At 57.7% G+C, this 12,968-nt stretch overlaps 1 protein-coding gene across 1 annotated transcript; it reads right to left on the bottom strand.

Moving 5' to 3' along the window:
* Positions 1 to 613: 613 nt before the first annotated feature.
* MAPK13 (mitogen-activated protein kinase 13) lies at positions 614 to 10,466 on the bottom strand. The gene is made up of 12 exons (XM_054721737.1): positions 10,260 to 10,466; positions 9,310 to 9,439; positions 7,969 to 8,027; positions 3,567 to 3,675; positions 3,397 to 3,426; positions 3,009 to 3,056; positions 2,770 to 2,884; positions 2,545 to 2,616; positions 1,922 to 2,001; positions 1,425 to 1,503; positions 1,169 to 1,342; positions 614 to 931 (listed from the first exon to the last, which is right to left on the bottom strand). The coding sequence occupies exons 1-12, from the start codon at positions 10,376 to 10,378 to the stop codon at positions 852 to 854; spliced, it is 1,095 nt and encodes a 364-aa protein (XP_054577712.1). The 5' UTR covers positions 10,379 to 10,466; the 3' UTR covers positions 614 to 851.
* Between the last annotated feature and the right edge of the window lie 2,502 nt (positions 10,467 to 12,968).

The following is a 12,968-nucleotide window of genomic DNA, read 5'->3' as shown; positions in this document are numbered from 1 at the left end:
ACTCCCCAATAGCCTGCATGCGCGTCTCTCCCGCCGCGGCTCCCTCCACCACTTCAACTTAGCAGCCGCGCATGTTGGCTCCATGACCAGCGCCCGGCGGGAAAGGGCCCTCCCTCGTGGGCTGAATAGCGTCCCCCTCAGTCATGTCTACCCAGCACTCAGGAAGTAGCCTCATTTGGAAATGGGCTCTCTGCGGATGTAATGAGGAGGGACTGAGATGCGATCACACGAGGGGACCCTACTTGTACTAGCTGGTGCTCTTCTAAGAGGGGAGGACAGACAGACCCAGGAGACGGCCCTGTGAAGACGGAGGCAGAAAGTGGGCCGAGGCAGCTACATGCCAAGAGCGCCAAGATCCCGGCGCCAGCAGAGCTGAAGAGGCGGGGAAGGGTTCCTCCCTAGACCCTCCGGAGGGAGCACGGCCCGCCAACACCCCGGTTTCAGACTTCAGAATCGCGACTGCACACATTTCTGTTGTTTTAAGCAGCCAGTTTGTGGTCATGGTTATGGCAGCCCTAGCAAGTGGATACACCAGCACTGATGCGGGCCCTACCCCGGCTCAGCCCACCCTCCTCGCCCCAGCACCCCGAGAAGAAAGGACCCCCGCAGAGGCGACTGTCCAGGAGGCATTTAATGTGGCCCGCGCATCGGAGCGATTTCCTCCAACCAACACCTTCCGTTCCGCCTCGATAGGCCTGCGTCCTACTCAAGGGCGAGGGCCCTCTGTCCTCTGCTTGGGAGGCTAAAACCCACGAAGCCTTCAGCAGTGACAGGCAGACACTGGTCCCGGGCAGAGGCAGGAGGGGTCTGCGTGGCGGTCCCGGGCTCAGCCAGGTCCGCTGGGCCCTTCACTACAGCTTCATGCCACTCCGGCGCCGCGAGTCCTTCCGGGCAATGGGGCTGAAGTTCACGATCTCCTTGTAGATGTGCTCTGAGGAAGGCAGGGTGGCCAGGTGGGTAGGGGGCTGAGGGAGGAGAGAGCCCGGCCCGCCCCGCAGACACAGCAGGGAGCAGAGTCAGCCCAGGGAGGAAATGCACGCGGGGGACAGTGTGGGAGCAGAGGGGCGTGGTCTCCAGGGGGAGGGCCGGGGAGGCCAGACAGGGAAACAGAGGCCAAGGACAGAGAGGCTGCGGCAGCGCGAGGAGGGAGCCGGGCCCCCGCTCTTACGCTTCCATTCGTCCACGGTGAGTTTCTCATGCTCTAAGGAATCATCGAATTTCTGGGCCTCCGTCTCCTCCTCGGGGTCCCGGAAGGGTTCAAAGAAGGGGTGGGCCAGGGCCTGCGAGGCCGTCACGCGCTTGTCCACGTCCAGCTCCAGCATCTTCTCCAGCAGGTCTGCGGCTGCGGAGAGAGCAGGAGCCTCGCACCCAGGCCTGGGAGAGCCCAACCCCCCGGACGGGTGCAGAGGCCCAGCCCGACTCACCCTGGGGGCTGGCGCTGGGGAAGAGCTGAGAGAAGTCCTTCTTGGGGCTCTGCGGCAGGGACTGGATGTAGGATTTGGCCTGAAGACAGAGAAGCACTGAGTAATCCCCAGGTCAGCCCCCCCCCCCCCCCCGCCCCCGCGCTCAGGCCCAGGGGTAGAGCAGAGTCTGGAAAAGCCCCAGCAGGGCTGAGGGCTCTGGTCAGTCCAAAGTGGATGAAGGCAAAGCACCTGCCCCGACAGAGGGAACACAGGGAAGCCCTCCTCCCGAAAAGCCTGCAGCCCGCCTGCCCCCAGCCCCCTGACCCCTGCCCCCCCTAACTCCTGCCCCGCCTGCCCCCTGACCCCTGCCCCGCCTACCCCCTGCCCCGCCTGCCCCCGACCCCTGCCCCGCCTGCCCCACCTGCCCTGCCCCCCCTGACCCCTGCCCCGCCTGCCCTGCCCCCTGCCCCCTGCCCCGCCTACCCCCTGCCCCCCCTGCCCCGGCCACTGCCACTCACCGCTTTGTCCTTCAGCTTCTGCACGAACTCTGCACCTGGCACCCCGGTCACCTTCAGGATCTGGGTCAGCTGGTCCAGGTCTCGGCCGCAGGTTAAGGCTCAGCCGCACTCGCTATTGGCGGATCTGGAGCTGCCCTTCCCGCTGGCCCTCCAGCACCCCCACCTGGCCCTGCGGCGACCACCCCGGCTCCAGACGCCTCCCCGCCTCCCGCCTCCTCCTTATTGGGGAGAGGTTCATCCTCAGGACGCAGGTCTCTGGAAGGCCCCCGGCCACAAATGCTGCTGGCCTGCTGCTCTGCCCTCATCCCACTCGGTCACGCTCACCAGGTCCCTGTGGTCTCCCACCCTCACACTCTGCGTTGGCAGGTAGACCCGCCCCTTCCCATCCCCGCCTGCACGGCACACACGGGCCCTCGGCGAGTGTGTGGGGCCAACATGTGAAGTATGTCCTGCGTCGTGGAGGAGAGACGTGGCTGCCGTTCATCGTGTTCCCATCTGCACTAAGACTGTTCTGCAGTGAGCATGCGTCCCTTTCACAGTAAGAAAAAACAGACTTAAGTAAGAAGGTGTCTGTTGAAGGGATGGGCCCCTGGATGGAGGCTGGGCTTCCCAGCAAAGGATACAATCTTTCCCCTTGAACAGCGTTTTCCCCGTCAGCATCTCCGCCATGATGCAGCCCACAGACCAGATGTCCACTGCAAGGGGGGGAGGGAGCGTCACCTGGGCCGCTGACCACGCCACAGGCAGCCAACCCAGAGTAACCAAGATGGCCTTGGGGGAGCTGCGAGAGGCCCCAGCCCCGGCCCCCGGCCCCCGGCCCCCGGCCCGCCCGGCCGCTGACCACTGACCAGTCTGGTTGTAGTGCATCCAGCTGAGGATCACCTCGGGGGCCCGGTACCAGCGCGTCACCACGTAGCCAGTCATCTCGGCGTCTGCATGCCGCGCCAGCCCAAAATCCAAGATCTATGACTCGGGGGACACGGGGAAGGAGCTCGCTGAGGAGGGGAGGCTCTTGGAGCAGCTTCGGGGGGCTTCTGCGGGAGAGGGGCCCACCCCAGCCCCGGCCGACCCTGCCTGGGCCACTCACCTTCAGCTCGCAGTCCTCGTTCACAGCGAGGTTGCCTGGCTTCAGGTCCTAGAGGAGAGGAGGGAACGAGCACCAGGCGAGAGGCAGATGGGAGCGTGTCCCACTCGCCAGGCCCAGCGTGCGACCTCCCCACCCTCCACCCAGGGCGTCAGCCTCCTCATGTGCACACCGAGGCCGAGGCCGGCAGCCCTAAGGCGCCCCGAAACACCAGCTGGGGCTGGCTCTGCTCACACCATTTCCCCCGAAGGTCCCCAGAACACAGCAACTCTGCTGAGCCTGGCCTTCCACATCCCATGTCCCCGGGGCCCGTGCCCTCCCTCCACCTTCCCCTCCCGGGCTGTGGAGAGCCCCTCGGCGCGGGCGGGAGCGTAGCGGACACGGCACTCACCCTGTGGATGACGCCAGCCGAGTGGATGTACTGTGTGGGGAGAGAGAGAAGGGTGGTCCCGTGCGCTGCTTCACACTGGCTCCTCAGCTCAGAGACCGCCCGCCCCACAAGCCTGGCCTCCCCGAACCCCAGGTCTCATCCCCTCTGCCATCCTCCAGCTCCCCACCCACCTTAAGGCCCTTAAGCATCTGATACACCAGGTACTGGATCTTGTCCTCACTGAACTCCATGCCCATGATCTTCTGCAGGTCCGTCTGCATGAAAGGCATCACCAGGTAGCTGCAAGGCATGAGGGCTTCGTGTACCTTCCGAGTCTCACCCAGCCCAGGTCTGAGCTCAGAGGAGGGGGGAGGGGCTGGGGCAAAACAGGGGCCCTAGCGATGCCCTCCAAGTGTGAGCAGAACCGCCCAACCACAGCCAGCCAGACACCACCCCTCCCACCCCCCACCCCCATCCCACGGGCCTCCTGGCTCCGCACTGGCCGCAGTGGCCGCCCAGCTGGCGGAGCTCAGGGTGAGCGTCTCAGCTGGAGGGTGCTCAGGAAAACCAAAGGGAGCTGGGTTCCCTCTCTTCCCAGGTGCCCTCTCCTCGCCTCCTCTCTGCCCCATAGAAGCCAGAGCTGTGCATTAGAAACTTCTCTCAACATTTCCCTCTGCTTCTGTCCAAACCGTCTCTCTCCCAGAGGTCACGCCTTTCTGAGATGGCTCTAGGAACAACCAAAAGGTCTCCCAGCCAAGAAGGAAACAAGAAAACAATTCCCAGGAGGGCGGAAGAAGGAAGGAGGAGGTGGCTAAGCCGCTGCACCCTCTTAAGGAATTGCAAAACAGATCGAGGTCAGCAAAATGTAACCGTTCCTCGCACAATAACAGCAAAGTCCAGAACAAAAAATGATCCAGACTGAAAAAGGAACATTAAAGGGGGGGCGGGGCACAAGATGTGGGGAGGCCACCTGCGTGAACCTGTGACTTTCTGCAGCCTTTTACCCGACCACACCCTCCCTCCTGCTGGCCCTGCTCCACACACCGCCCCTCCCGCCTTTGTCCTTGACTTCTAGGAGACCCTGTTCTTCCTTCCTGGCCCACAAACTCGCTGAGGTCTCACTGTGCTAGAACTACCTTCCCGTGACCCTGTTTCTTAAGTAACTGCTCCTTCTCTCTCTCTCTCCCCCCAAACTTCTACAGAGAGTGGTCCACACCTCTTGACCCCACACCTTCCATCCCAGGCCTCCCACAAGCTGGTGTCTGCTCCCGCTACACCACCAAAGCTGCTCTGATCAGGGTCACTAATATGGCCCACCACCCGCCGGCCCCCTCCCTTCCTATCGACCTTCTGCAAAGTCCGACTCCCCCTCAAGATTCTCTGCCGACCTGCTCTGCCCTGATGAGGTGCTGTCAGCGCGTCACCTGCGCATCCTCTTGGACCTCAGTGATGCTGCTGTCATCCGCAGCATCGTGCGGGCTCTGCACTGCCTGCCCCGGGCTTCGGCTGTCACCCATGGGAGTTATTCCAACACAGATCCCCGTTCCTAGCCCAGGCTTATTCGCAACTTCTGAGTCAACACTTGAATGTTCACAGGCTCTTCGAAAGTAAAGTGTCCAAAACGGAGTTCAGTATCTTTCTCCCAAGATCTGTTCTTCCTCCACCTTGGATTCCAAGCCGGAATGTGGCACGCCCTGACCTATGCCGCCCTCCCAGCCACGGCATCCCAAGGGGCTCAGGTCTGCTCTCGGCATCCATCACCTCTACTCTATGTAGATCAAGGTCTGGGTCTTGAACTCTACCCTCCAGTTCCCACCTCCCAGAGCTGGTCCCTAACCCTTTCTCGCTGCCACCAGAGTACATCCCCCAAATCCGGTCACACACCCCTGCTCAAAACCTCCATGGACTTGAAGATGCCTGTGGGGTTAAGAAAACAGGACAGATTCATGCAAAAAAGATAGAAAGAAGGAGGGAAGGATGGAAGGAAGGAAGGGAGAGAGAGGGAGGGAGGAAGGAGGAAAGAAAAAAGAAAGAAAGAACTAGATCACATTCTTACACCATATACAAGAATAATTCAAAATGATTAAAAACTTAAATGTAAGACCTGAAGCTCACTCATCTAGGGGAAAAGATGAACAACATAGACTGAAAAACAAGAACAGCATTGATCAGACTGTCAGACCTCAGAGGGAAGGTAGGGGAGGGTGGGGAAGGGAGATAGATCAACCAAAGGACTTGTGTGCTTGCATATGAGCCTAACCAGTGATCACGGACAACAGGGGGAGGGAGGCATGAGTGTGGGGGGGTTTGGGATGGGAATTGGGGGGGGGGGGGGTTGATGACAAATATGTGATACCTTAATCAATAAAGTAATTAAAAAAAAAAGACCTGAAACCATAAAACTCTTCGAAGAAAACATAAGCAGTAAATTCTCTGACACTGCTCTTAATATTTGAAATATATATCTCAGGTTTATATATTGGAATCCAAGGTGGAGGAAGAACAGATCTTGGGAGAAAGATACTGAACTCCATTTTGGACACTTTACTTTCGAAGAGACTGTGAACATTCAAGTGATTACTCAGAAGTTGCAAATAAATCTGGGCTACCTGGGAAGAGGAACAACAACAAAAAAATGAGACTACATCAAACTAAAAAGTTTTGCACAGCAAAGGAAACTGACAAAATTGAAAGAAAGACAACCTACTGAATAGGAAAAGATATTTGCCAACGATACATGCAATATGGGGTTAATATCTAAAATATATAAAGAATTCATATAATTTAACACCATGAAAAACAAACAATGCAATTTAAAAATGGGCAGAGGGCCCTAGCTGGTTTGGCTCAGTGGATAGAGCATCGGCCTGCAGACTGAAGGGTCCAGGGTTCGATTCCAGTCAAGGGTTGTGGGCTTGATCCCCAGTAGGGGGTGTGCAAGAGGCAGCCGATCAATGATTCTCTCTTATCATTGATGTTTCTATCTCTCCCTCTTCCTTCCTCTCTCTCTCTCTAAAAATCAATAAAAATATTTTTTTAAAAAATGGGCAGAGGACTTGAATAGACACTTCTCCAAAGAGGACATACAAATGGCCAAGAGACATATGAAAAGATGCTCTATGTCACTAATCATCAGAGAAATGCAAATTAAAACCACAATGAGATACACCTCACGCCTGTCAGAAAGGCCACCACCAATAAATCAACAAACAGCAAGTGCTGGTGAGGATGTGGGGAAATAGGAACCTCATGCATTGGGGGAGAGGGGTGTTGCAAACTGGTGCAGCCACTATGGAAAACAGTATGTTTAAAAATAGAACTACCTTATGACCCAGCAACTCCACTTCTGGGTTTTTATCTAGAGAAATCCAAAACACTAATTCAGAAAGATATAGGCACCCCTATGTTCATTGCAGCACTGTTTACAATAGCCAAGATGTGGAAACAACCTAAGTGCCCTTCAAAGAGGACTGGACGAAGAAGCTGTGGTGCATATATACAATGGAATATTACTCTGCCATGAAAAAGAACGAAACCTTACCATTGTGATAACATGATGGACCTAGAGAGTATTATGCTAAGTGAAATAAGTCCAACAGAGGAAGACACGTACCATATGATTTCACTAAATAACAACAAAGGAAAGACTCAGAGATACAGAGAACAGACTGATGGTTGCCAGAGGGGAGCGGGGTTGGGGGGCTGGGTGAAAAAGGTGAAGGGAGTAAAAAGTACAAATTGGTAGTTACAAAATAGTTATGGGGATGTAAGGTACAGTATAGGAAATATAGTTGATAATATTGCAATAATTATGTATGGTGCCAGATGGGTACTGGAAATATCGGGGGGGGGGGGGGGCACTTTGTGAGGTTTATGATTAGCTGACCACTATGCTGTACACCTGAAACTAATACAAAATAATACTGAATATAAATTATAATTGAAAAAATAGTTAAAAGAAAATGTTACCTCCTTAAACAAACAAAAAACAAACACCCACTCCATTCAAAATTACTGTATTACATTCACAACAAAAGCATGCTAGCGAAGAGGTCTTCAGAGCATTTGAAATAGGACTGAAAAAAAAAAATCCACCTTCCCAAAGATTTCTAAATTTTAGACCAGCCACTGCACTAGCCAAGCCAGGCGTTTAGCAACGAAATGTTTCGGTTCTGTATAACTGTCAACCCTCATTAGCCAAGGCAGCCAGGCTTCCTGATCCTTGCTTCATGCTAGAAGGAGCCTCAAGGCCAGACCCGTATCTGGGCCCAGACCCGTACCTGGGCCCCTAGGGAATGCCCAGGGAGCTGGTGCCAGCCCTGTGAGGACTGGCAATGGTGTCTTGGTGGTGTTAAAGCTGAGTAACAAGCAAAGCAGCTGGCAGACAGCTCGGAGCCAAGCACGCACCCACAAAGCCCCTCCCACCCCTTCCTGCCCGCCTTTCTCTCCACCCTGGGCTGGAAGGATCTCTCCGGAGAGAACCACACCTCCACTGCGAGGCAGGGGAATGCGGGCCGGAAGCCCCCCACCCCCAGCGTGCTCCCCAGTGGGAGTAAGGACTGCAGTTCCCTGGGACCCAGTGCAGCCACTCACAAGTCATGGAAGCTGCGCAGGGAGGAGGCTGGGGTGAAGACATCCAGGAGCCCGATGACCTGGGGAGAAGGTTGCCAGTGAGGGCTGGGGGGCACTGAGGCCTCACCACACCCCCGTCCCCCTGCCCCTCCCCCACCCGGGGCCTAGCCACGCATGGGACCATCCACCCTTTCCTAACACACCACCTCCAGCAGCAGGCAGGTTCCCAGTGTCCTAGGAAGCGGTTAATGGGTGGAGGCAGAAGAGGAATCCCCTTAACTGGGGGGGAGCCCAGTGATGGAGCGTCAGGCTGGGGAGGCAGGGAGGGGGATACTCCTCTGCTCACTGCCTCCAAGTGTGATGTTCAGGGCAAGCAGCACAAAACCACTCTCCAGTGGAGCTGGGACCCACCCATGGCGAAGGGAATCCAGGAGGGAACAGGGAAGGGGCCTTCCAGCCAGCAGGCTCCCTGCCCTTGACCTTGAGTCTCCTGCCACTTTGATTCTTGCCTCCAAAGGGCTAGTTCAGAGCCAAGGGCAAGATCACCCTGGCTGGAGGCCACGGGGAGGGCTGCTGAAGAGGAATGGGGCTGAAATGTTATTTTAAATGCTTGCTTTCCAATCTGAGTATCCCAGAGCAAGGCCTGGCTGTCAGACCCAATGCTGGGTCACTCATTTTCTAGCTGTTTCTATCAGATAGGACAGTCTAATGCACCAAGGCCTGGAGCCAGGCTGCCCGCATTCAAATCCCAGCTCTGCCACTGACTAACCACACAATCTGTGGGTCTTTTGTGCCTCAGTTTCCCCATCTGTACATGGGAGTTAACAGTACGTATCTCATGGGATACTGTGAGGATTAAACAAGTTGGTTTAGGCAAAGCTCTCAGAACGGTGCCTGGCACATGAGTGCTCAATCCCGTAGGCCCTCGGGTTACGTCGGATATCCGTTCAGACGGCGCGACGTAGCCGAGGACTGCCTGAACTGTGTGTACCCATTGTTATCAGGGTCACATATGCAAACATTAACCTGGATCCTGGCCCCAGCTCTTGGATCTGGACCACATTACAAAGTTCCTCTGTGCCCACGTCCTCCCCACAGTGAGGCAGTAGGCCTGCACCCCAAAAGGTCGCTCTGCTGCACTGCCACACCCCCTTTACCCCCCTCCTGGGAAGGAGGCAGGGCAGGTCCTGCACCCCATCTCCATAATGAGGTGCGTGGCCAGGACCAGAGGGGCAGGAGGAGGTCCCCCTTCCCCGGGCGCTGTCCTGAGCTCTGGGCGCCCTGGGCCGCTCCCGGCACAGGGGCAGGTCCGCCGCCGGTGGGCTCCCCGCGCTCCCAGCCCTCCCGCCGCCGCCGGCCTACGTTCTCATGGTGCATGTGCTTCAGCAGCAGCAGCTCCCGGTAGGCCCTCTTGGCGAAGATCTCAGACTGGAAGGGCCGGCTCAGCTTCTTGATGGCCACCTTCTCCCCTGACCGCTTGTCGATGGCGGAGCTGGGGGCACAGGCAGGTCAGCAGGCAGCGCATCCTCCTGGGCAGCGCCACTCCGATCCTGGGGTGTCTCCCCGGCCGCCCTCGCCCCATCCCTCCGGCCCGCAGGCCAGCTAGGGAGACAGGATGCCCTGGCTGCAGGGTGAGGGCCGGAGGAGGGAGCCCGCAGACACCAGAGGTCAGAGCCAGGACCCAACACCGTTCACACCAGCGGACCGGGCCGCAGGGAGCCCACTATCCCCTCGGCGAGTCACTCCTCCTCCTTCGGGTCTCAGCGCACCCATGCGTACCATGGGGGTTCGCCCGGAAGAACTCTGGGGTCCCTTGTAACTTCAAGTCCTGGGGAACCAGGCTCAGTCCCAGTTCAACCCACAGAGCCCCACAACGCCAGGGGAGAGAGATGGCGCCGGGGTGGCCCAGGCCGGCCTCGGCCGCAGCCTCTGCTTCCCGCCCACCCTCTACCTCGCCTCCCGGCTCCCCCCCCCCCGCCCCCCGACTTGGCCCAGGAAACGCCCCCTGAAGGGTCTTCCAGCCCGCGGGGCGCTGGGCCTGGAGTCCGGGTGGTGGGCGCGCGGCCCGGGAGCCCAGCCGGGGAGGGCACTCCGAGGCGGTCCGGGAGCGCAAAGAGGCGCTTCGGCCCGGCCGGGCCGGTCGGGAGGCTCCCCCTGAGTCCCGGGCCCGAGCGCCCGACGTCGGACCGCCCCGACGTGCCCCCTCCGTGCCCCCCCCCGCGTCCCCCGCGTCCCCCGCGTCCCCCGCGTCCCCCGCGTCCCCCGCGTCCCCCGCGTCCCCCGCGTCCCCCGCGGCGCGCAGCCGGCCTCACCACACGGCGCCATACGCCCCGCTGCCGACGTGCGCCGGGGACAGGTAGGTCCTGGGCAGCTCCCAGGCGGTCTTGTTGACGTCCTGCTTGTAGAAGCCCTTTTTCCGGGTGAGGCTCATTCCGCGCACCCAACGCACCCAGTCTCGGCGGCCCCAGCGCGGCGGCTGTGTTCGCGCCCGCGGGGCTCGGCCCCGGCCCACGTCCCGGCCCGGCCGCGCCCCCCTGCGCCGCCCGCTCCGCCCCCGCGCGAGGCGGGGCCGGCCCGCGGCGCGTCCCACCTGCCGGCGCCCAGGTGCCCCGTCCCGCCCGGGCCTGCCCGCGGCCCACAGCAGCCCGGCGGGAGGCAGGTGCCTGCCCTGCAGGACGGGTGCTGCCGGCCGGCCGGCCGGTGCCAGCGCAGGGGTCCCGGCGAGAAGACAGGGCCTCCCAGCTCTCTGCAGCCCGGACTCTGCGGGGAGATCTCCCGGTGAAATTGAAGACAGGTTTGGAAAAACAAAACCAAACCTCAGGATCCACTGATGACGGAATGTTTCAAACATACAGAAATAGGCTAAATGGCCCGGTGCTTCGCACACTGGACTGTGAACACGAGCCCCCTGGGAATTGTGTTTTATTCAGAGACAGCTTCTGATGCAGGCCGTCTGCGGTGGAGCCATTTCTAACCAGCTCCAGGCTCAGAGGGTCTCTGGACCACACGGATGGTGAGGTTCTACACCCAAATCCTCAGCTTCAACAGTTACATCCGCTCCTTGTCACTTTTATCCCATCTGCATCCCTCCTCCCTCATTATTTTGAAGCAAAATCAGGTATCATCATTTCAGGCATAAATATTTTTGTGTCTCTAAAACAGTGGTCGGCAAACTGCGGCTCGAGAGCCACATGCGGCTCTTTGGCCCCTTGAGTGTGGCTCGTCCACAAAATACCACGGCCTGGGCGAGTCTATTTTGAAGAAGTGGCGTTAGAAGAAGTTTAAGTTTAAAAAATTTGGCTCTCAAAAGAAATTTCAATCGTTGTACTGTTGATATTTGGCTCTGTTGACTGAGTTTGCCGACCACTGCTCTAAAAGATAAGGATTATTTTAAAAACATACCACAAGATCATTTTTACACCTAAAAGCAATAACAGAAATTATAACTCTATAACCCAGTCCAGGTCGAAATGTTGTTTTGAACAGTTTTTGCTCGCCTCCTAATGGCCCAGAGAGCAACGGCTCGCGCAGGGCCTCCGCACCTGTGTCTGGTGGCTTTGCGGCCTGAAGAAAATTCTGTGCTCAAATCAAATCACAGAGGCCTACCCCGCCGGCGTGGCCCAGTGGTTGAACATCAACCTATGAACCAGGAAGTCACACTTCCATTCCCTGTCAGGGCACATGCCTGGGTTGCAGGCTTGATCCCCAGTATGGGGTGTGCAGGAGGCAGCCGATTAATGATTCTCTCTCGTCGTTGATGTTTCTATCTCTCTCTCCCTCCCTCTCTCTTCTTCTGTGAAATAAATAAAAATATATTTTTTAAAAAATCACAGAGGCCTCCCAGGAACAGGGGAGGGGGCAGAGAATGGCTACACGAAGTCGGATGCCCAGCCCGACTTGTCCAAGTCCTGGCCGGCCTGGAAATGGGGCTGAGGAAGGGGTGGGGACCACTTTGTCAAACAGGGAGAAGGTGGCCTGAGGGAGGAAAGGGACCTGCCCTTGGCCTACAATAAGCTGGGGGCCTCCCCAAGGAGGCCTCACACCTGGTGCCACAGCCGTGCTCATAAAGTGCCACAGCGTCACCGTCCAGAAGAGCATTGTGGGGGAGGGGCACAGGGCTCCCACAGAAATACCCAACAGGCAGTGCAGGCAGGGGATCAGTCTTGTCTATGTCTGGCACACAGTAGGATATAAAAAACATGGAGAATGAATGGAAGAGTCAGCCCATTAGAAGTTAAAAAATATTTATTTAATGAACACTAGTGTTTGCCATTTGCCAGTCATTATTCTAAGTGTTTTACACGCACAACTCCCTCAATCCTGGTGAGAGGCCTGTGAGTCAGTACTGTTGTTATCCTCATTTTACAGGTGAGGAACCTGATGAACAGAGAGGCTAAGTAACTTGCTGAAGGTCACACAGCTGGTAAGGGGCAGAGCTGGGTTGAATAAGCTGGCACATCCCAGCTTTAGCGTCCCGGCTCTGGGCCCCGGGGCTGTGCTGTGTGTCTGGGTTGAGAGGCTTTGCTCCTCGAAGGAAGCGGCCTATGTGTGAAGTCATCTGCCTTCGCACATCATGAGGACATCTCTGCTGCTCAAACACGCATGTCTCCCTCAGCACGTCCTGTCCCGGTGTCTGACATCCCCCCCGCCCCCTGCCCTACCCCTGACGCTGGCCCTGAGACCCTGTGGGAGGAAAAGGAAGGCAGGGGTGCCTGGGCGGTCTAGAGAGGTTCAGAACTTTGGGGTGGAAGGAACCCCAATTCTCAAGTTGGAACAGACGCCTGGGGGCCAGTGTTTAGGACTGGGCGCAGACAGGAGAGAACTGTCTGGGGACTTGGTTTCCTTCTGGGCCCCTTACCAGCTGTGTGACCTTCAACAAGTTACTTAACCTCTCTGTTCATGACTGGGCGCAGACAGGAGAGAACTGTCTGGAGACTTGGTTTCCTTCTGGGCCCCTTACCAGCTGTGTGACCTTCAGCAAGTTACTTAACCTCTCTGTTCATGACTGGGCGCAGACAGGA

Source organism: Eptesicus fuscus, chromosome 10 (genome assembly GCF_027574615.1).
Source record: "Eptesicus fuscus isolate TK198812 chromosome 10, DD_ASM_mEF_20220401, whole genome shotgun sequence".
Lineage (NCBI taxonomy): Eukaryota > Metazoa > Chordata > Mammalia > Chiroptera > Vespertilionidae > Eptesicus > Eptesicus fuscus.
Note: the sequence above shows the minus strand (reverse complement) of the source record. Positions and strands in the feature narration are given on the sequence as shown.